The sequence below is a fragment of the Oncorhynchus masou genome, chromosome 12 (assembly GCF_036934945.1).
Source record: "Oncorhynchus masou masou isolate Uvic2021 chromosome 12, UVic_Omas_1.1, whole genome shotgun sequence".
Taxonomy (NCBI): domain Eukaryota; kingdom Metazoa; phylum Chordata; class Actinopteri; order Salmoniformes; family Salmonidae; genus Oncorhynchus; species Oncorhynchus masou.
The window spans coordinates 50,727,172-50,751,395 of record NC_088223.1 but is presented as its reverse complement, the minus strand read 5'-3'; the positions used below and the strand labels follow the sequence as shown (position 1 = coordinate 50,751,395).

General features: G+C 44.8%; 1 protein-coding gene across 3 annotated transcripts; it reads left to right on the top strand.

Moving 5' to 3' along the window:
• Positions 1–1,680: 1,680 nt before the first annotated feature.
• LOC135550306 (CXXC-type zinc finger protein 5-like) lies at positions 1,681–20,816 on the top strand. 3 transcript variants are annotated; one of them, XM_064980980.1, is made up of 4 exons: positions 1,681–1,762; positions 1,880–1,948; positions 10,183–11,216; positions 19,416–20,816. In XM_064980980.1, exons 3-4 carry the CDS (start codon positions 10,410–10,412, stop codon positions 19,458–19,460), a joined length of 852 nt encoding a protein of 283 aa, XP_064837052.1. In that variant the 5' UTR covers positions 1,681–1,762; positions 1,880–1,948; positions 10,183–10,409; the 3' UTR covers positions 19,461–20,816. The 3 variants fall into 3 exon arrangements, with proteins under 3 accessions (XP_064837052.1, XP_064837054.1, XP_064837053.1); XM_064980982.1 differs by having other exon boundaries at positions 1,693–1,948; positions 19,419–20,816; XM_064980981.1 differs by lacking the exons at positions 1,681–1,762; positions 1,880–1,948 and adding an exon at positions 1,974–2,163.
• Positions 20,817–24,224: the final 3,408 nt, after the last annotated feature.

Here is a 24,224-nt window from a genome sequence, read left to right as displayed (position 1 = left end):
CAAGGAGATAAGTAATCACAAGAGACCCAAACCAAGCGATTCACAGGTGGCCATCCATGCTTATCTGTCACATTAGTGATTCCTCCACAGAACGTGAGGTGTGAATTGAGCGTAATAACAATTCAACTTTGGTTTCAAACCCAGTAATTAAGTAAATGTTTGGTGCTTCAATGGATAGCTCTTAAGTGCCCAAATTTGCCCATTTTTTTTGCAGATTATGCAATGCTTCAACATTGATGATACAGTTGGTAATTTTAATAGGTCGTGTCATGGACATGTCAATTACAATTAGTGTTTACTAAATACATTGTTTATTTTTTATTTTTGAGGATGTGAACACAATTGCACATTAATGCATTACTCATTACGCATGAAATTGCTCTGCGTAATAGTGACCGCAAGGCTGCGTTTGGTGACAGATTATGGTTTACACTGTGTGTGTATATGTGTGTGTCCAAGTGAGAGGGTGTTTTTGTGTGCGGGAGGTTGGCTGACTACTGCCAGTGTGAACACCCCTCCCTCTCTCTCCCTCTCTCAAGCTGCCGCGTTATTTTCCAGCTCGCAACCTCAACCGCACGGCTCGATCGATTCGCATTGATTGTCCCTGACGAGCTGCTCCACTTTCTAGCCAATGTCAGCCCGTCTGCAATTGGGAAGGAGAGAAATGAAGGAAAATCTCTGCCGCCCTGGCGGTGTCATTTCCACACACTTCGGTTGGCCGCCTGCCAGTAGACAGGACATTCGAAAGAGGTGGAGTGGACTCTTGGTTTGAGCGAGAAGAGGAGCCGAGCGCACCGGTCATGGGCGATAACATAGCGAGTAGCGAGTAGCGACTGAGCGCCGTGTGGCCACTCCTGCGCGCACACACCGCTTCGAGTGTGAAAAACAACCCATCGTCTAATTACCTAATTACGCTGCGTAAAATAAACATGGTTACCATCAGAAACCACCAGTGACATGCCACACGAACGTGTTATCATCCTAAATTAGAACATTAAAATGTCAATGAAGGACAACATGATGTCAATTTATAATAATGAAGTTCAAACATCAAGACAAGTATGTTGTTTTGCAAATCAGACTCATTGCTACTGGAAAGGGGAATTGCAATAGCGCACCTTACCATACTTTGGTAGGAATAGGCGATTTTTAAAATAAGGTAATAGCCTAGACCTTGACACTTCGCATTAACAGGCTAGGTTCACACACATGTGGATGTCCATCACTGAAAATCAAACAAGAGAAAAATATTCGTTTTTGTCCGTGCAATATTAACCATCGGATATGTTTCCATATTGACGGATTGCACTGTGAAAGTTATTTGTAAACAGGAATGTGTTAAAAGAAAGTTAAGTCTTAAAGAGGTATGACGAAATATCAACTTGCGCTCATACAGAGAGAAACAAATCATGATGTGCCTACAGCCAGCACTGATGGGAGCCACAACAACCAGTGAAATGCATCTCAAAGCCATAAATATGTCAAGCTTTAATAACAAACATGTTCTTCATTACACGCCCCTTGAATATTCAAAGTCGAGCACCTGAAAGCCTCGAGAAGAGTAATACATCGCTATATTTTAAAAAGTATAAAAGGTATATTATTTTCTGTCGCCATGCTGCCGAAAGTCCAGTTCGGTTTTTCCGAGAAGCTCCAAAAATCGATGAAATGTGTTTGCATGTTCTTCTCGGCGAGCGGGGATGTAGGTGGGATTGCGAGAATCGAAAAGGTTGGAGATCCCACACGCTCAGCTTCCGAGAAAGTACGTTTTACAATAATTTCGTATTATATTTCCCGCTTGTTCTATACAGGCGAGGACTATATTAATTTAATTGGTTTATATTAAGGTTTTTTCCCTTTATTTATTTTTTACATCAAGCTCTACGGTAAGCTTGGAGACGGACGGCTTGGACAGTGGGAGCCCTCCCCTCCACTCGGAACCGCTTTGGTAGGTGCGAACAAAAAAGAGAGAGTGTTTGCAAATATGCAGATACATAGGAGGGAGGGGGGATCATACTTTGTTGAAGTCTGCTGAAAGTTGGGGATGTCACCTTCCTAACGATCAAGTTAAATGGGAGAATGGTTCTTCTCAAACGTGCTGGTGCAGACCATACGCTGGCACCGCAGAGACCGGGGTTTCAGATCATTGAGTCCAGACAAAAGGTATTTTTTGTGTGCTGCTTTAATGTTAGATACAATTAGGATCCGCGGGTCTCGAATGCATGTGATGCATGCACGGTTATTGGCTTGATATTTTTGAATGGCCATAATCGTCATTCTGCTGTCACATCCTCATTTGTACATTTTTCATCGATCATTTGGCAATGCTCTAGAGGTTTGTAGAATTGTGGAGAGCTGTTCATTTCATTCAAAGATTTTTGGGGTGAATAATGAAAGTGTGAATTATCTGATAATGACATGCGCTCCAAGAAACTCTACGCTCTCCAGAAATATTTTCCATTGAAATTATGGCAGTTTGCGTTGGGTCTTGATGACGTTTCTGGTTGTAAATCCTTTTAATGTCAGGTGGTGATGAGGCATCTCTTTACCTAGAGATACATTTAAACGGAACTTTTATTTTCTGCAGTGTTCCCTTGAATCATCAACAAATGCTTTTGTGAAAATACATAGGCTAATGGCTGAAAAACGAGCAAGATTTTTTGGGGGGTTTGTTTTCGATGTAGCCTATCGCCGAGTCATCCGAAGAACAGTATGCCAGGTGTTCTCTGAGTGATTTTATTGTAGAGCGAACGTGTTTGTTCTTCATTGTTCCGCATGCGACGATCAGCCAGTCTATTGCGCGCGATGTCTCTGTGCTGTATCGCCGCTGCAAGCCTGGATTTACCGCGACCCCCCCTTGGTACTGCCGCAATCCGCTACCGGTAGTGGCGCTCTTATGCTGCATGTTTATGCAAATAATTAGTCACGATTTTACACAAATAGTTAATAACGATTTAACACACCATCGCACGGATATACTTTTGTTTATTTTAACTCAGGAATGGGAGGGGAAAAAAACAGAGAGACGCAGCAGGTTGGATGTTTAATTCTGGTCTTTATAAACTTCCTTGGGTCTCGTGCACGAATGTGCCCGACGGTGTGTGTGCGTTCTTGTGTGTGTGCCAGAGACGGGGGGGGGGGGGGGGTTGAGACTGAGGGAGAGGACTAGAAAGATAGATGTGCGTGTCTGCGTGATCGTGCGTTTGAAGGGAAGGGAAGGGTTGTCTTTGGTTCTGCATTACCTGAACCAAGAAGTAGCCTCTAGCTGAGCTACCTTGCAGCGTCCCACAACATAGACTTGGCTTGGCTTGTTGTTAAATGTTTTGGTGTTATGATTGATGCCAAAAATGAATATTTATTTCTTAATAGGCCCACATGTTATTTTTTTACACTGACAGCAAATATGGACCGAAAACTATTGCAATAAATGCCCCATTTTGCCAATTTTAATACCCTAAATAGTTTAGACCTATCTGTTTATTTGTTTGCCTACTAGACCCGTTCTTTTTATAGGCTGTGGTTATTTTTTCATCGGCCTAATGAGGATTTTATGAATACAGCAAAATACTTTGAGGAATATTCATTCTATGTTCTAAAAATCGAAATGATTCATTAGGACTATATCATACAAACTTCAGTATGACTTTTTCCACTTGCAGATTTCAAAGATTGTTCAGTTCAGCTCGTGGGTTAGTCCATTTTGTTTGTATATTCCATACAGCTCCCTTTCTCGTTGGCCTTGGGGAGCCTGTATGGAAAGACTCCTTGGGATGGTTTATTCAGCAGAGAGGGCCCAATTACCGCTGCGCGCTGACCTCCAGGGATGAAGCACGAGCCATGTCTCTAGCAGCCTCCCCCCGACGTAATCAGTGTAGACCTATATGAGCAGGGAGAGTGGGTGCTTCAGTCAAAGTATAGTTTGAAAGTATTTTTATGGCAGTCCTATTTGTGATGCTGTTAGGAGAAGTTGAGCAGGAGGAAGAAGCTGTGGTAGAAGTTATAACCTAAGGCTACCTTTGGCATGATGGGTAATGACGTCATTGAGGAAGATACATTTTCACCCAGTAATATGTTTTTTTTGCACCAACCTGTTCCTCATTGTGCATTCACCCTTGCTTTTCTAATCACCATCATCTCAACAGTATCAGCATTTGGGATAATTCTATTCCGAGAGAATACTTTGGTCACAGAAACTGGGGGACTGTTGAGTGACAGAGAAGAGATGATCAGTCTAGGGTCTGGAAGAGATATCATTTGTCCAACTGAATGTATTCAACTGAAATTTAACCCAACCCCTCTGAATCAGAGAGGTGCGGGAGGGGAGGCTGCCTTAATCAACATCCACGTATTCTGTGCCCGGGGAACAGTGGGTTAACTACCTTGTTCAGGGGCAGAACAACAGATGTTTTACCTTCTCAGCTCAGGGATTCGATCCAGCAACCTTCCGCTTACTGGCCCAACGCTCTAACCACTAGGCTACTTGCCGCCCCTGCACAGGGGGTGTGTGTGAATGACATGACGGAGGAGCAGAGTGAGAGTGATATTAGGAGAATGGGTAAAAACAAGAAGGAATGTGGTCAAGGGGCAAGGAGTCACTGTGAATGATATGGAGTTGGGACAGAGACTATTAGAAAGGCATGGCCTTGACATTGGAAGACGGATGGTAGAGTGAGAAGAGGCACTGAGATGGTTGGGAAAGATGGACTGTGAATGACGTGTTCACGTTTGATGGAGATGGAAAGAGTGCGAAGGATGTGGGTCAGACAGAGAGACACTCTCAGCATAGACGGAGTGAGGCAAGGACAGAGAAAGAGAGAGAGAGACACACACACACACACAGACATAGACGTTAGTGGAGCAGGCGGGCGGCCCTGTAGCAGCAGCGAGAGAGAGCAGAGCCCTGGTCAGACTCAGAGCAGGAGAGCAGGGAGAGGAGCTGAGTTGCTGGCTCCAGTCCGCTGGCGCCACGGACCCCTGAGCTGGTGAGAATGCGGGGGCTGCGCTCCTGCCTTTGAAGCTTTACCTCCCACTAATTTTGGCCTTCCAATTTCCACACACTGCGCAGACCCCATCCTCTCCCCCTCCCCTTCCCTTTGTTTCCCTTATAAGGACTGGCCCGGCCATTTCCTCCGTTTTTCTCAGGGAGGTGCTTGTTTGTGAGTGGGGACAGGTCAGTGGGGTAGTGTGTCTCTTCATAGGAGGTTAGCCATTGGGATCTTTCAGCTGTATACACTCTGGATAAAGTGTTGGAGTCAAATCCATTTCAGTCCATTTTCATTTATGAATGAATTGGGAAAAATACCCAACCAGCAAATTGGTTGTTTTTCAATTCTTGGATTGTGCAAATTAAATGGTCTCATAGAGAATAATAAGATGTTCCCCAAGAGAGACTGTCAAGCAGCATTTTAACCCTCCTGTTGTGTTCGTTTCATGTTAATTAATTCTGTGTTCCCGGTCCAAAATGACTGTCCCCATTATAGCTGATTATACATCCACAATAATACATATATTATCGCCTAATCTTTTAGATCATTTTATCAACTTGTGAACATTACTCGTTTTGAACCTCTATTTGCTATTGATGGCCGGTAGGCCTCATTGACCTGAGCTCATACAACTCGTTTTTGAGTAAATAAAGCATAATGTATGGATTATTATGACAACAACAAATACTCAGATGAAACATATTGTGCTATTTATCACAGACTACTTTGTGGCAAAGTTTAACAAGGACTCTCTCCTCCTCACCAGTGTCATGATCAAAGATATTATCAAGAGCCTCACATACAGTATATCGTTTGGTCATTGTGCTGCCACAGAATTAATTGTGAGCAAGGCCTCAAAAAAAGCTTTATATACCAGAACTGCGAGAAAAGTTCTATATATTATTGAAACAATGTTGCGATTGTTTGTGAGAATGCCAACAGGTGTGGTTCCCATGGGGGAAAAATTCTATTGGGGAAAGGTTCTCGTGGGGGGTTGCCATGGAAGCCAAGAAGGGGAGTGAGGTGTGTGTGTGTTTGCTCACTCAAACACACATGTATGTGGGGGTCTGGGAGAGGAAGTGTGTCCATCTGATGAATGGGCCTGTGTCTGAACTCAATTTTTGACCGGGAACACCACAGGTGTACAAAAGTTAAAACAAAACACCCAAAATGTAATGAAAATCATCCAAATGTATTTTGTGTGTTCAGATGCCCTGAGTGGACAAAGTCATGGAACCTGATGTCAATCAGTTTAAATGAACTACACTTTTCAGAGAGAGAACTTGTAAATGGGTCCAATTCGACCTTGAACACAGCAGGAGGGTTAAAAGAGACAACCAACTTGACCAATGCCATGACACTGTCCTCCACTATCTGTGCACATCCTCCATTCTTTTTGGAATACAACATTATTGATTATCATAGGCGATACCACCCTTATATGTGAACACAGCTAATTGGACCGAAAGTAGGGTATCCACAAGGCATAATGATGAGTTCAGATTACAACATTGGCACCTTATCTTTTGTATATGTTATTTGAGGGTTGATGATGTCATGAAGTATGACAACCAACAAACTTACAGTGTTGTAAGTGGTCAAACCTGTGTTTGTTTATTTTTCTAAATGGCTTTTTGTGTGTTAATTCAAAATCAAATTTTATTTGTCACATGCGCCGATTACAACAGGTGTAACCTTACAGTGAAATGCTCTCTGACAAGCCCTTAACTAACAATGCAGTTTTAAGAAAAATACATTTTAAAAGTAAGAAATTAAAGTAATAAATAATTAAAGAGCAGCAGTAAAATAACAATAGCGAGGCTATATACAATGGGTACCTGTACAGAGTCAATGTGTGGGGGCACAGGTTAGTCAAGGTAATTGAGGTAATACAGTTGAAGTCAGAAGTTTACATACACCTTAGCCAAATACATTTAAACTCAGTTTTTCATAATTCCTGACATTTAATCTGAGTAGAAATTCCCTGTTTTAGGTCAGTTAGGATCACCACTTTATTTTAAGAATGTGAAATGTCAGAATAATAGTAGAGAGAATTATTTATTTCAGCTTTTATTTCTTTCATCACATTCTCAGTGGGTCAGAAGTGTACATACACTCAATTAGTATTTGGAAGCATTTCCTTTAAATTGTTTAACTTGAGTCAAACGTTTCGGGTAGCCTTCCACAAGCTTCCCACAATAAGTTGTATGAATTATGGCCCATTCCTCCTGACAGAGCTGGTGTAACTGAGTCAGGTTTGTAGGCCTCCTTTCTTGCACACGCTTTTTCAGTTCTGCCCACAAATTCTCTATTGGATTTAGGTCAGTGCTTTGTGATGGCCACTCCAATACCTTGACTTTGTTGTCCTTAAGCCATTTTGCCACAACTTTGGAAGTATGCTTGGGGTCATTGTCCATATGGAAGACCCATTTGTGACCAAGCTTTAACTTCCTGACTGATGTCTTGAGATGTTGCTTCAATATATCCACATAATCTTCCTCCCTCATTATGCCATCTATTTTGTGAAGTGCACCAGTCCCACCTGCAGCAAAGCACCAGAGCCACTGTCTGTTCACCCCGCTATCATCCAGAAGGCGAGGTAGGTACAGGTGCATCAAAGCAGGGACCGAGAGACTGAAAAACAGCTTCTATCTCAAGGCCATCAGACTGTTAAACAGCCACCACTAACATTGAGTGGCTGCTGCCAAAATACTGACTCAACTCCAGCCACTTTAATAATGGAATTTGATGTAAAAAAAATGTATCACTAGCCACTTCAAACAATGCCACTTTATGTTTACATACCCTACATTACTCATCTCATATGTATATACTGTACTCGATACCATCTACTGCATCTTGCCTATGCCGTTCTGTACCATCACTCATTCATATATATTTATGTACATATTCTTTATCCCTTTACACTTGTGTGTATAAGGTAGTAGTTGTGGAATTATTAGGTTCGATTACTCGTCGGTTATTACTGCATTGTCGGAACTAGAAGCACAAGCATTTTGCTACACTCGCATTAACATCTGCTAACCATGTGTTTGTGACAAATACAATTTGATTTGATTTGAGGAGACAGAACGCGTGTCCTTCCTGAGCGGTATGACGGCTGCGTGGTCCCATGGTGTTTATACTTGCGTACTATTGTTTGTACAGATGAACGTGGTAGCTTCAGGCGTTTGGAAATTGCTCCCAAGGATGAACCAGACTTGTGGAGGTCAGCAATTTTGTTTTCTGAGGTCTTGGCTTATTTCTTTTGATTTTCCCATGATGTCAAGCAAAGAGGCAATGAGTTTGAAGGTAGGCCTTGAAATACATCCACAGGTACATCTCCAATTGACTCAGATTATGTCAATTAGCCTATCAGAAGCTTCTAAAGCCATGACATCATTTTCTGGAATTTTACAAGCTGTTTCAAGGCACAGTCAACTTAGTATATGTACATTTCTGACCTGCTGGAATTGTGATACAGTGAATTATAAATGAAATAATCTGTCTGTAAAACAATTGTTGGAAAAATTACTTGTCATGCACAAAGTAGATGTCATAACCAGCTTGCCAAAACTATAGTTTGTTAACAACAAATGTGTGGAGTGGTTGAAAAACAAGTTTTAATGACTCCAACCTAAGTGTATGTAAACTTCTGACTTCAACTGTATGTACATACATGTAGGTAGATTTATTAAAGTGACTATTCATCTACAAAGATTTGATGAATGCCTATATACACAAGATATGCAAACCATGTCAACATCTTTGCTCTAGTCAATTGAAGAGTTTTGTTCCAAAACAATATACACACACATTTTTTTTCAATCAGATTGTTTTTATTTTATGGGTACCTTTATGTGTTTGTAAAATATTAGCGTTCTCATATTTTTAATTCATGGATTTTAGTATTAAAATGGAGTTTGATGCAAAACGCTATACATCCATTGTTGAGTTGGAATGGATTGTCCGTATCCTATATATTTGACTGTGATATTGTCTCACCTAGCGATCTTAAGATGAATGGACAAACTGCATGTCACTCTGAATAAGACCTAAATCTGCTAAATAACAAAATGTATATGTTTTACATACAGATGTCATATTACTTTATTGATACATTTTTGTAAAACTGGGGGGGGGGGAAAGGGGTTTGTCACAAATGTATCATTTGTACAGTTCTTTATGAAACATGTAGTTATTTGTTACATTCTACTGTGTAAAACCTGGCAATATTTCTCTGAGAGTGTGGCGGATATATAGCGTTTGGCATCAGAACATGATTATTTGCCTCTCTGAAATGAATCCATCAGGTGATGGATTACAAACAAGCACATTTGAACCACCCCCGTGCCATGATTAGATAAAAACACACCAACCTCTTTCACAAGTTCTTTAAACAAGAACAGTTTATATCCCCGTATTTCTAATACTGCATATATTGCATTTTGGAATGAAACTCTCCAATTAAATACATAAACAAATGTTTAACATTGTCACATGCCAGGAGATCCTTCAAAAACATGAAGTTTGACCCCCACCAGCAGCGGTACCACCACTAACACTAAGTCAAGGTTTCTGGGAGTAGGAGAGCGGGATGGCAACGTGGGGATTGTTCATGGTCTGAAGTCTTAATTCATGTGAAAATGGATTTCAATTGTGTCTGCATGTAGTGTGTGGGAATTATTGTTACAAATCCCTTTGATGGAAAGAGTGAGTCTCCACAGGCCGGCTCTTCATGGTTTTCTCCTGGGAGATACTATGGCTGCATTCAAACTAAAGGGTGGGAATTAGCTCATAAATTGGTGAAATTGGAGAAGAAAACATAGCGCTGTCTGTTCTCTTCTGTCGCTGTCGTTTAGTATAATTTATGTTTTCTGTGTTCTGAATGTTCTATTGTGGGGGGGGGGGGGGTCGGGGGGTTGATGAACGTTTAATGGTGTAAGTGGACACATCTTCCCGGGCTATTACACTGTGTTCATGAGCTGTTTAGATACATGAGCTGCCTCGTTTTTGCAGTTTTTTTTTCTCTCTCCACCAGCTGTGTTCAATCTAATAAACAGGTAACATTAAGGCATGGCAGAGTTGCTGTCCCATTTATTTCAATGGAGTCGGTTGTTTACTAAGATGCTGTCTAGGTCCAACACTGAGCCTGTTATTGAAGGACCCTTCTCGCTCTCCTCTCTCCCTGTGTCAGTTTTGTAGGTTGCCAGTGAAAGGATGCGGATGAGGGCTGAGGTTTAGAGCGAGAGCCAGGGCTCTAGGGCCTGCCTGTGATTGGCTGGCCGATTCGTCCACAGCGGGGAGGTGCCACCTCACCTGGGCTCAGAGCAGACTGTGAGAAACTATCGGCTCCCCCTCCTCTGCTCGCCCCCTGTCCCCCCTCCCGCCCCGCCACCCCACCAGCCCTGCACGCACTGGACCATGTCTAGCGGACGGTCGGAGGGAAGCCGAGACCGGACAGCCGAGGCCCTGGAGCGGAACAGCTGCACGGAGGATGTCCCTGTCGTCGAGCGCAGGAACCGCAGTGGCATCATCAGTGAGCCCCTGAGTAAGAGCCTTAAGAGGTCACGCACCCTCTCCCAGTACACAGCCGCCTGCCCCACCAACACTAATGGACACGCACACCACAACGGAGAGGCCAAGAGCCACTCGGCCAAGCCCCAGCCGCCCCCACAGCCCCAGCCCACCGTCTCAGCGCTGGCGGCAGCCAAGCTGGACCGGACCCTGGAGCAGGTCTTGGAGGGACAGAACGGCCTGCTGCACTTTGCCCAGGCGGCGGAGCTGCTAAAGAGGGCTGGGATGGAGCACATGCTGCTGCCGGGGGGGATGGGGATGGGGATGGGGGGTAGCGATTCAGGCTCAGGGGCAAGCGACTTGGAGGGTGCGTCCGCTGTGGACTCTGTTGGCGGTGTTGCGGACTTCCCGTACGGTGTTGGAGGCGGTTTCCCGTTCAACCCGGGGCTGTTCATCATGACACCGGCAGGAGTGTTCTTGGCCGACAGCGCGCTGCACATGGCCGGCCTGGCCGAGTACCCGGCGCAGAGCGAGCTGGCCTCGGCCATCAACTCCGGCAAAAAGAAGCGGAAACGCTGCGGCATGTGCCCGCCCTGCCGCCGGCGGATTAACTGCGAGACGTGCAGCAGCTGCCGGAACCGCAAAACGGGCCACCAGATCTGCAAGTTCCGCAAATGTGAGGAGCTGAAAAAGAAACCGTCTGCCGCTCTGGAGGTAAGAGCTCAGTGGGGGGTTAGAGATGACATAGAGGGTCATAGAGTGTCATAGAAGGAAGGGTCAGGCAGGATGGGCTCCTGAGTCTCACAGCAGTCTAAGGCACTAGACACCCTGGTTCAAATCCAGGCTATATCACATCCGGCTGTGATTGGGAGTCTCATAGGGCAGCGCACAATTGGCCCAGCGTTGTCTGGGTTTGGTCGGTGTAGGCCGTCATTGTAAATAAGAATTTGTTTTTAACTGACTTGCCTAGTTAAATAAAATACAGTACACAAAAAAGATGCTATCAAGAACCTAAAAGGGTTCTTTGTCTGTCCCCATAGCAGCCCTTTGAAGAACCATTTTTTAGTTCCAGGTAGAACTCTTTTGGTTCCAGGTGGAACCCTTTTTAGGTTCCATGTAGGACCCTTTCCACAGAGGGTTCTATATGGAACCCAAAAGGGTTCTACCGGGAGCCAAAAGAGTGTAGGTGTGGAAAGAGTGTTGGGAGTTTACCTTAACCATACACACTTACAACTCAACTTTATGCGTGTATGTATAGAGCGTGACACTGCTCCGAAGGGTGTGGAGCGTCTTTTTGATGGGGCGAGGCTTTGAGCAGAGCAGGAGAATAACAGGTGGTGATGAGGGGGAGGGTGTGTGGAGGGGGGGGGGGGGTAGACATGCCCCATGGGGTCTCTTTAATCTGTCCTCCACACGCACTGAGCAAACCCCTCTCCACACCCACCATGATACAGAGCTCTTATTTTATGCCCTCACAGAACAGGTAGATTGTGCATTTCTCAACTGGGGGGTGGGGGGGGGGGTCAATGCATGTTCTGTTAACACAAATGTGTGTGTGTGTGTGTGTGTGTGTGTGTGTGTGTGTGTGTGTGTGTGTGTGTGTGTGTGTGTGCCGTGATGTTTTGTGTGATATGTTACTATATTAGTGTGGCCCCGCGGGTTTGTGTGTAAGGAGGAATGAGGAGATGAGGCGAGAGAGAGGGTGTGATGGGATTGTAAGAGTTTCTGTAGATGTTTGACCGAGACCGTGTGTGTTGCAGTGCGTGACATTGTGGATGTGTTTGTGTGTACATGTTTTGGATGGGTAGTATGTGTGGCAGAGCATATGTGTGTGTGACATGGTCCATCTGGCCATGGGGTTGTCATCTGGAGCACCAGGTGTCAGTGTGGCACAGGCGCCCCCCTCTCGACCGATCTCTCTCTCTCCTGTGGCACGCCTGTTTTGGCTAAATTGCCTGCAAACTTCTCATCTGGGTCACCTCAGTGGCACTGGGCCCAAACTCAAATCAGTGTCGCCCTTTTGTGACCTCAGAGAAGTTCATGTGGCATATCCGATCGTGTTTTTAGGGCACCTTGACAATTACATTCATGATGTCAGTACTGCTCCAAAAGCTCTGATAAACATGCGATGACAAATGACATAACGTCCCAAACAATATTTTGGTGTATTACCTCAATTGTCACGATGACATTACGCAACATTGAATCGCCGTTAAGAGGGGTAAAGCAATTGACCCCCGTTAATTGTACAAAAGAGGTGAGCATCACATTCAAAAGTTTATGGTTCCTTTCTTAGATGGAAGGACAATGGTGGTGTCTTTAGGTTCTGCTGCCTGGGTATCAACATTTTCTTCTCTGTCGGCCTCTGTTCCGCCAATAGCGACGCCGGCAATATCTTACGCCGACACTGTACATGTGCTATGCTAGTACACAATCCTGTCCTGACCATAACAAGTGGGCTCTCTACCAATGACTGTTACAGTCTGCAGAATGCTGTGATCCTGAATACAGTATCACCCTGTTGCTACAGATATACTACAATACTCACGTTCACGAGACAGTGGGGTATCATCTGGTGTAATCTGGTCCTTGTGCCCCCGAGCACACATGCAACGACTCTGATTAATCAGGGCTTGACCCGCATGTCCCGTCCCCCCCCCCCCCATTCCACTTCAGATGTCACGTCAAATGGTTGCACTGTGAACAGCCCTAACCTTACTCTGAAACGGTTCTCTTAAGTAATCAGATGCTTGCGGATGTGTGATAGTAATAGAATTTCCTGTGTGTTATTGATTGGTAGTATGCTATCAGTGGTCACATGGCAGAAATGTCCATCAGTTGTTCACGGCATTCAGATCAACAACAGGTGATTGAATATGCATGACTGCAACCTTCACTATGAGGTTGACTTCTACGTTTGTTTCCCCCGAAACCACAAGAGAGAATCGCAGCAAACTGATCTCCGTTTCCCATGGATTTATGTCCGATAGTTGTAGGATTTTATGCTGCTAATAAAATCAGATTGCTTGTTGTCGTGCTTTCCACACGCAGCGCATCAGCAGGATAGCCTTAGCAGGGCACTTGATGTGATATTAACAGGGCAACTATGTACACCTGTTGAGCATTTCCATTTGGAATAGCTTAGCATCGAATGAACTGTTGACCTCTCCTTCAGATTGGGTTAGTTCTTCTATCTTCAAAGAAACGGTGTGCCTAATCTGAACGGGCCCTTAGCAGGCCAATGCTGGCTAGAACTTGTTCTGTGTTAGTGCCTGCGTTGGTCCACAGGCCAGTAGGCCAGAGAATCGACTCGCACAGTCAGTCAGTAGGTCAGACCGAGTTGTGTCATCGTAGTGCTGAAGGTCAAAGGTGAGAACGATGGCACAAAACATATTTTGTACAATAACACATCTGATATTTGGCCCCCAGTATCCTACTTTGATCTTCGGGTTTATAATTTATTAGGGCTTGCCTGAGAGGACTGCCGTTCATGTTGTCAATGGAGGGGGTTCGTTCAGTCTTTACAGTAGATTACACTGCTTGTACTATCAACCCTGTTAAGTATCACCACACTGTGGACAGTACAGATTGAATTATCTAGTTTACTCTGTTTTATGTTCTGTTAACTGGGGAATTATGGAATGGTTCGAAAAATATTGCCCAACCCACTCATTACTCTTGGTTACTGAGGTTAGGACATGTTCAGTGACACCAGGACAGCAGCACCCGGGACAAAATGGAGGGCCATGGTCATCTGGTCCGGCTCGGAAGCAGCACGCCACAGACAGTCATCTGCTGTTTGCTTCAGCTGGAGTGTAGTGGAAACAGCCCCAGAGTGTCACATCTCACATACACACAGCCGGCTGTCTAACAGGGAGGCTAATGGATGGGGATCACTTAGCGAGGTGGCATAGACTGTTAGCCATAGTGCTTGTAGTGTGTGTGTGTTTCTCTCTCTCTCTCTCGCTCTCTGTGTGTGTGTGTTTCCCTCGCTCTCTCGCTCTCTCTCTCTGTGTGTGTGTGTGTGTGTGTGTGTGTGTGTGTGTGTGTGTGTGTGTGTGTGTGTGTGAGTGAGTGAGTGAGTGAGTGTGTGTGTCAGTGAGTGAGTGAGTGAGTGAGTGAGTGAGTGAGTGTGAGTGAGTGAGTGTGTGTGTGTATTTGGTCGTAAAGATGTGTCATGGTTTAATAAGTATTTTAATGCTTGGTTTGTTTTGACCTCTTCAGACCCCCGAAATCTGGGAAAAACAGGTTGTTTTTATTGTTTTGTATACATTTTCTCAGAGACCTCAGTGACTGTCACTGCTTTTGATAATTTTGATAATTCCTTTATTACAAATTTGCAACAGATTTTTATTAAAGGTTTTAATTTTTGGTCCGTGTGTGTTAGTTGTTCGGTTTTGATGCACGTGAGTGGACATTAGTTGAAGTTTATACAGTCTGATGTGGTCTGTGTATGTGAGAATAGAAAGAGAGGCCGACGGCTCGATGTTTTGGGGGTGTTGAAGGCTTCCCGTCGAAACCTCATGGCAGACTAAAGATGGCTGTAAAAACAGAGTTAGGGGGAGGTAGCGTGACGAGGCCCTTGCCACCTCACACCTCGCTGGCTGGAGATGTCTGGATTTATTTTGGGAACGCTACATTTGAACAGAAATAAACGGAGCCCAGGAGAACTAGTCCCTTTCTGCAGCATGCTGCAGTCTCACTGTTGATTGGCTCAGTCTCACTGTTGACTGGCTGCAGTCTCACTGTTGACTGGCTCAGTCTCACTGTTGACTGGCTGCAGTCTCACTGTTGACTGGCTCAGTCTCACTGTTGACTGGCTCAGTCTCACTGTTGACTGGCTCAGTCTCACTGTTGACTGACTCAGTCTCACTGTTGACTGGCTCAGTCTCACTGTTGACTGGCTGCAGTCTTACTGTTGATTGGCTGCAGTCTCACTGTTGACTGGCTCAGTCTCACTGTTGACTGGCTCAGTCTCACTGTTGACTGGCTTAGTCTCACTGTTGACTGGCTTAGTCTCACTGTTGACTGACTCAGTCTCACTGTTGACTGGCTCAGTCTCACTGTTGACTGGCTGCAGTCTCACTGTTGACTGGCTCAGTCTCACTGTTGACTGGCTCAGTCTCACTGTTGACTGGCTCAGTCTCACTGTTGACTGGCTGCAGTCTCACTGTTGACTGGCTCAGTCTCACTGTTGACTGGCTCAGTCTCACTGTTGACTGGCTGCAGTCTCACTGTTGACTTGCTCAGTCTCACTGTTGACTGGCTGCAGTCTCACTGTTGACTGGCTGCAGTTTCACTGTTGACTGGCTGCAGTCTCACTGTTGACTGGCTGCAGTTTCACTGTTGACTGGCTCAGTCTCACTGTTGACTGGCTCAGTCTCACTGTTGACTGGCTCAGTCTCACTGTTGACTGGCTGCAGTCTCACTGTTGACTGGCTCAGTCTCACTGTTGACTGGCTCAGTTTCACTGTTGACTGGCTCAGTCTCACTGGCTCAGTCTCACTGTTGACTGGCTCAGTCTCACTGTTGACTGGCTCAGTTTCACTGTTGACTGGCTCAGTCTCACTGTTGACTGGCTCAGTCTCACTGTTGACTGGCTCACGTCTCACTGTTGACTGGCTCAGTCTCACTGTTGACTGGCTCAGTCTCACTGTTGACTGGCTGCAGTCTCACTGTTGACTGGCTCAGTCTCACTGTTGACTGGCTCAGTTTCACTGTTGACTTGCTCAGTTTCACTGTTGACTGGCTCAGTCTCACTGTTGACTGGCTCAGTCTCACTGTTGACTGGCTCAGTCTCACTGTTGACTTGCTCAGTCTCACTGATGACTAGCTCAGTCTCACTGTTGACTTGCTCAGTCTCACTGTTGACTGGCTCAGTCTCACTGTTGACTGGCTCAGTCTCACTGTTGACTTGCTCAGTCTCACTGTTGACTGGCTCAGTCTCACTGTTGACTGGCCCAGTCTCACTGTTGCTATTTGCTGTCTAGGTGAGAAAAGTACAGATTTTTAGGTCACAATCTGTGTTTATATTGTGTATTTATTTTTTAATGCTAGTGTGTTTCTGTACTATGGTCTGTTGTTTGTATTTGTTTGTCAGGGTCACTTGGGGCCTGGGGGGATTGTTTGTTTTTTTGTGAATGTTTGTTTGTTTGAAGTGTATACATCACTGTTTGATGAACATTCTGCTATGGCTGTGTGTTTACCAATAACTGTGTGTCTGTGTTGGTGCGTTTCAAGTATCGTATCCCTGATGACAGATCAAGCCGACCCACTACAGGCATTAGATGTCTGGCGATATGGCAAGTTTGCGGCATGCAGACACTGGAGCCAGAGAGTTTTCACTTAGTGTTGTGACCCCCCCAGAAACCGAACGGCAGACTGGGAGAGCAGACTGACGCAGAGACACACAGGCATGCAGACTGACGCAGAGACACACAGGCATGCAGACTGACGCAGAGACGCACAGGCATGCAGCCTGACATTGAGATGCCCAGATCAGTAGGCACGTTGCCAGCCAGACACAGAAACTGCTAGGAGTAGGATAGACAGGTGCGGACAGACAGATGTACTTGCAGACAGCTCAACCCACATACAGCAGTGGGGTTATTGACTCCCATAGCCTACCTACGAGAGGGGAGAGATGACATCACGGTCTAAAACTGTCCGAGGTCTCTCAGCATCAAGGGTCAGGGTAAAAGGGCTCTTGTGACAAGTGGACCTGGGGCTGTCCAGTGGGAAGTGATTGATGGGAGTCTTTAGCCTAATGCTCTGCTCTAAAGAGAACGCTCCTCTATGGGCAGGTCCTGGATCAGCTGTCCCCACCACAGTCAAACTGTGCCAGGACAAATAAGATAACAAATTAGATACTGGAGACATTTCAGAGTATGACCTGTTCTGCTAACCAATTCTCTCAGTATGTGTGCTAAAGGAAGGCTAGAAGGCCCCTGGGTGGGGGAAAGCATAGGCTTTATGCAGCGTCCATTGAGGAAAGTAGCAGTAGCATATTCATAGTTAAATCAATAAACAGGGATTAAGATGCTGGACATTGAAATGGACGCCTGGAATGGATTGTGACCTTGGGAGTCCCCTCCCCCTAGGCCAGACATGACAAACAACCGTGTTTATGCAGAGTGGAGGTCACAGGTGTTGGCTCAGAGTTTTTTCCCCTTTTTAAATGTGTTGGTTCCCAGTGAAAAAGGCCTTGAGGTTAGCATCTATGTGCCTGAGTGACATAGGTGAAAGGTCATTAGTGAGGTGCTTATGGACCTTGCACCACCTTGACCTCCTTGCTTTTCGAGTGTCCAATATTTGCCCTGGCTGTAAATATATGACATTTTCAGTATTTCTCTGCGCGTGTGTTGACGTGCCAATCATTTGCGTGCTGTCTGTGTGTATGACTGACAGGCGAGCAAATTGCAACCTTCTTACTATCTTCATGGTGTGTACGTCATTTAGATTGTGTCTGAATCGTGTGCTTTTTGTGCGGTTGTGATTTGTGCCTGTGTGTGTGGAGGTGTGTGTCTGCATGTTCATATGCGTGAGTGGAGGTAGGCGTGAGTGTGTGTGAGGGACTGTGCTTGACTCGGGCAGGAGCTCGCTGGAGCCTCAATGTTCTACTCCTTCAGCTCCTGTTCTTCTTATAGAATATTCGCCCAATTTTTCAGTTTTTGATTTGTTAAGAAAGTTTGAATTATCCAATAAATGTCATTCCACTTCATGATTGTGTCCCACTTGTTGTTGATTCTTCACAAAAAAATACAGTTTTATATCTTTATGTTTGAAGCCTGAAATGTGGCAAAAGGTCGCAAAGTTCAAGGGGGCCGAATACTTTCGCAAGGCACTGTAAGTCCAAGTCAAGCCCTGGTGAGGGAATGAGTGTGCGTGGGTGCGTAAGTGTTTGTGGCGCTACTCCTGACTGGCCCCGGGCAGTCCTAGCTAACGTGAGATTCTGTGCCGCAGTAGAGTTGTGCTTTTCAGAACGCTTGTCGTGCTGCAGCTCTGGGGACTGAGCCTGAGCCCCAGTGGTCCTCTGTCTTCTGACTGGCAGGCGACCACTGAACCCCTGCAGCTGCATTGCATTGGTGCCTGCCCTGCCTAGTGCAATGCAGTCAGAACTGGAGATCCCACACAGAGAGGAGTAAGGGAGGAACAGAGAGAGCAGTGTCACCCGTGAGAGTGGTGTGGTGTGGTGGGAGAGGTCTGTGACTGCGTGGTGACTAAATAATGAATGTGCCATATCGAGTTTCGCGTGGAGCCAAGGCCATTGCCCATGGCTGATGAGGGAGGAGGGTGGGGTGTGGGCCAGAAGGCCAGAGAGAGGTGAGGGAGGAGGGGAGGGCTGGGGATATGTCTGTGTGGGACGCAGTGATTTCACTGATAGAGCCTTGGGGGGATGGGGGGGGCAGACACAGAGAGAGACAGACAGAGAGAGAGAGAGAGAGACAGAGACACAGAGAGAGACACACACAGAGAGAGAGAGAGAGAGAGAGAGAGAGAGACAGGGAGAGACAGGGGGAGAGAGAGAGAGAGAGACAGAGAGAGAGAGAGAGAGAGAGAGAGAGAGAGAGAGAGACAGAGAGAGACAGAGAGAGGGAGAGAGAGAGAGAGAGAGAGAGAGAGAGAGAGAGAGAGAGAGAGAGCAGAAGACAAGAGTCGGCAGATATGGAGGGTTATGGTGTCTGTAAATATGTTTGATGTGGAGATTTGATGAGCATGTTGTTGTCTGAATCTATTCAATCATTAGTCTGGGGGAGAAAAACGTCCACAGAGAGAAAGAGAGAGCGAAAGAGAGAGAGAACAAAAAACTGCAGATGTTGCATTTTACAATGGGTCTCGGGATGTGTTTTCTTCAGCCTGTATCTACTAACCCTCTCCTTCCCTCTGCTCTCTCTGTTTTTTCGTTTCTCTAAGAAGGTGATGCTTCCTACAGGAGCAGCATTCCGATGGTTCCAGTAAGACTCTGACCCTCCTCCACCCTTACCCCTTTACCCCCTTACCCCCTTACCTACCCAAACCCAAAGCTCTGCGATCAAGTGCAATGCCAACTCTCGCTTGGATTGTCTCGGCACGGACACTGGCTGACAAGCAAACAAACAACAAAAATATACAAAAGAACTCAACAGAAATGATACAAAAAAATAATCAATTGAGTAATGGATGCACCTGCTTATTCCTTGAACCAAAAATTGAACATAAAGAAAAATATCTATGGCAACTTTCATTCCCTTTTCTATGTTTTCCATTTTGGTACCTTTTGTCCTTTTTCCAGCAGGTTTTTTCTGTCTCTCAGACATGGAACTGTTCGTTGCCAAACAGAAATGACGGACTGAGTGTGGACAATCAACTCATTTGTGTGTTTGGTGTTAATGTTGTTCACGTGTGGAAAGATACAGTACTTGTGTAGAGAATGTACATTTACGGCTATATTTTCAAACTAGTGGCTAACGGCAGGCACTATTGTAATTTTAGCACCATTGTTCTTAAACTTAAAGCCTTGTCTATTTGATGATTTGTTTTTTGTTTTACGAATATTGTTTTGAAAACGGATCACTGGTTGTCTTGTAAAAGAACAAGGAGATATTTCAAAATGTAAAAATACTTATCGAAATGAAATAGCAACTGTTATCCCATCGGGCAGAAGTCCAGGGGACTCTTTAGCAGGATGATGCTATCCTCCAGAGAACTGGAATCTCCCCAACCAACCAACCAACAAACCAACCAACAAAGCAACCAACCAACCAACCGTGTTTTCCACGCCTGTATTTCCAAGCTTTTTATTTTGTGAAACTGGCAGCCTTACGTTCTTGTGGCCCAAACTAGTGTGTGTCATGAGGATCCCAACGCAGAGGGCGACAGCACTAGGAGACAGCACTTCCATTTGGAATAGCACAGAGGGTGACAGCACTAGGAGACAGCACTTCCATTTGGAATAGCTTAGCTCTGGGTCTACCCATTTGAACGCACTGAAAAAAGAGTTCTTTGTTTTTTTTTCATTTTTTTTCATTATGTTGCTGGTAGCTACATCTTTTAAAACAACAGCGATGTTTGTATTCATTTAGAAAATTGGACTGGTTTTGTGAATAAAAACGAATGCATGTATTTGTGTCAAAATTTACAGTTCTGATGTTTGTTTACTTGTCTTTGCATGTTTTTTTTCTAAAACAATGACGGAATTTAGAAAATTCTGAAGTATGAAAATGTCCAGTAATATTAAACATTTGTTCCCTTTTCATATCATTGGATATAATAATAAAAAATGGATGGGGTGGGAAATACAACTCATTAAAGCAGAATCAGGAAATGGTGAGTTTCGCCATGAGTCCTTGGTTTCATTCATTCATAGATAGTCAATACAGACAACAACGATAGTGTGACAGGGTAGGAACCACGTTTTTGGTCAGTGTTTCCCAGGATGCCCTAAAAAGGGTTGAACAGCTCAGAAATTATAAAATCACACATTAGTTCTCCTCAGGCAAGCTTTGTACCTGAAGGATCTATAGTGCCTTCAGAAGATATTCACATCCCTTGACTTTTTCCACATTTTGTTGTGTTACAGCCTGCATTTAAAATGGATTAAATTTAGATTTTGTGTCACCCATAATGTCAAAGTGGAATTGTGTTTTGAAATGTTAGCAATGAATTAAAAATGAAAAGCTGAAGTATCTTGAGTCAATAAGTATTCAACCCCTTTGTTTTGGCAAGCCTAAATAAGTTCAGGAGTAAAAATGTGCTTAACAAGTCACATAATAAGTTGCATGAACTACAATAGTAGTGTTTAACATGATTTTAGAATGACTACCTAATCTCTGTGCCCCTCACATACAATTATCTGTAAGGTCCCTCAGTAAAGCAGTGAATTTCAAACACAGATTCAACCACAAAGACCAGGGAGGTTTTCTAATGCCTCGCAAAGAAGGGCACCTATTTGTAGATGAGTAAAAAAAAAGCAGACATTGAATATGCCTTTGAACATGGTGAAGTTATTAATTACATTTTGGATGGTCTATCAATGCACCCAGTAACTACAAAGATACAGGTGTCCTTCCTAACTCAGTTGCCGGAGAGGAAGGAAACCTCTCAGGGATTTAACCATGAGGCCAATAGTGACTTTAAAACAGTTACAGAGTTCAATGGCTATGATAGGCTATATGACCTACCACTTCACAGCTGAACCGGTGTTGCTCCTAGACATTTCAACATCACAATAATAGCACTTACAGTTGACCGGGCAGCTCTAGCAGGGCAAAAATTTGACAAATGGACTTGTTGAAAAGGTGGCATCCTATGACAGTGCCACGTTGAAAGTCACTGAGCTCTTCAGTAAGGCCATTCTATGCCAATGTTTTCCTATGGAGATTACATGGCTGTGTTTTCAATTTATATACACTGCTCAAAAAAATAAAGGGAACACTAAAATAACACATCCTAGATCTGAATGAATGAAATATTCTTATTAAATACTTTTTTCTTTACATAGTTGAATGTGCTGACAACAAAATAACACAAAAATTATCAATGGAAATCAAATTCATCAACCCATGGAGGTCTGGATTTGGAGTCACACTCAAAATTAAAGTGGAAAACCACACTACAGGCTGATCCAACTTTGATGTAATGTCCTTAAAACAAGTCAAAATGAGGCTCAGTAGTGTGTGTGGCCTCCACGTGCCTGTATGACCTCCCTACAACGCCTGGGCATGCTCCTGATAAGGTGGCGGATGGTCTCCTGAGGGATCTCCTCCCAGACCTGGACTAAAGCATCCGCCAACTCCTGGACAGTTTGTGGTGCAACGTGGCATTGGTGGATGGAGCGAGACATGATGTCCCAGATGTGCTCAATTGGATTCAGGTCTGGGGAACGGGCGGGCCAGTCCATAGCATCAATGCCTTCCTCTTGCAGGAACTGCTGACACACTCCAGCCACATGAGGTCTAGCATTGTCTTGCATTAGGAGGAACCCAGGGCCAACCACACCAGCATATGGTCTCACAAGGGGTCTGAGGATCTCATCTCGGTACCTAATGGCAGTGGGGCTACCTCTGGCGATCACATGGAGGGCTGTGCCGCCTCCCAAAGAAATGCCACCCCACACCATGACTGACCCACCGCCGAACCGGTCATGCTGGAGGATGTTGCAGGCAGCAGAACGTTCTCCACGGCGTCTCCAGACTCTGTCACGTCTGTCACATGTGCTCAGTGTGAACCTGATTTCATCTGTGAAGAGCACAGGGCGCCAGTGGCGAATTTGCCAATCTTGGTGTTCTCTGGCAAATGCCAAACGTCCTGCACGGTGTTGGGCTGTAAGCACAACCCCCACCTGTGGACGTCGGGCCCTCATACCACCCTCATGGAGTCTGTTTCTGACCGTTTGAGCAGACCCATGCACATTTTGCAGGGCTCTGGCAGTGCTCCTCCTTGCACAAAGGCAGAGGTAGCGGTTCTGCTGCTGGGTTGTTGCCCTCCTACGGCCTCCTCCACGTCTCCTGATGTACTGGCCTGTCTCCTGGTAGCGCCTCCATGCTCTGGACACTACGCTGACAGACACAGCAAACCTTCTTGCCACAGCTCGCATTGATGTGCCATCCTGGATGAGCTGCACTACCTGAGCCACTTGTGTGGGTTGTAAACTCCGTCTTATGCTACCACTAGAGTGAAAGCACCGCCAGCATTCAAAAGTGACCAAAACATCAGCCAGGAAGCATAGGAACTGAGAAGTGGTCTGTGGTCCCCACCTGCAGAACCACTCCTTTATTGGGGGTGTCTTGCTAATTGCCTATAATTTCCACCTGTTGTCTATTCCATTAGCACAACAGCATGTGAAATTTATTGTCAATCAGTGTTGCTTCCTAAGTGGACAGTTTGATTTCACAGAAGTGTGATTGACTTGGAGGTACATTGTGTTGTTTAAGTGTTCCCTTTATTTTTTTCAGCAGTGTACTTGTCTGCAACTGGTGTGGCTGAAATAGTAGAATCCACTCATTTGAACGGGTGTCCACATACTTTTGTATATATACTGTAGGGGAAAACTGAGGATGGATCAACAACATTGTAGTTACTCCACAATACTAACCTAAATGATAGAATGAAAAGAAGGAAGCCTTGACAGACTAATCATTTTCAAAATAATGTGTCCTGTTTGCAACAAGGCACTAAAGTCAAACTGCAAAAAATGTGTCCTGAATACAAATCATTATGTTTGCAACAAATCCAACACAACACATCAATGAGTACCACTCTTCATATTTTCAAGCATGGTGGTGGTTGCATCATGTTATGGGTATGCTTCTCATCAGCAAAAATAAATAAAATGGAAACAGCTAAACACAGGCAGAATCCTAGAGGAAAGGCTGGTTCAGTCTGCTTTTCGACAGACACTGGGAGACAAATTCACCTTTCAGCAGGACAATAACCTAAACCACAAGGTCAAATATACACTGGAGTTTCTTATCAAGACGATATTGAATGTTTCTGAGTAGCCTGGTTATCAGCTTGAAAATCTATGACAAGATTTGAAACTGGCTGTCAAGCAATGATCAACAACCAACTTGACAGAGGTTGAAGAATTTGTTAAAGAATAATGTGCAAATATTGTACTATCCAGGTGTGCAAAACTCTTAGAACCTTAACCAGAAATACTCACAGCTATAATCGCTGCCAAAGGTGATTCTAACGTATTGACTCAGTGGGTTGAATTCTTATGTAATCAAGATACAGTGGGGC

What these genes read in the sequence shown, in the direction of transcription:
- LOC135550306 (XM_064980980.1), top strand. Translation starts at nt 10,410, where the DNA reads ATGTCTAGCGGACGGTCGGAGGGAAGCCGAGACCGGACAGCCGAGGCC. An exon ending in AACCGTCTGCCGCTCTGGAG is followed by an intron (nt 11,217 to 19,415) that starts GTAAGAGCTCAG and finishes CGTTTCTCTAAG; the next exon opens with AAGGTGATGCTTCCTACAGG.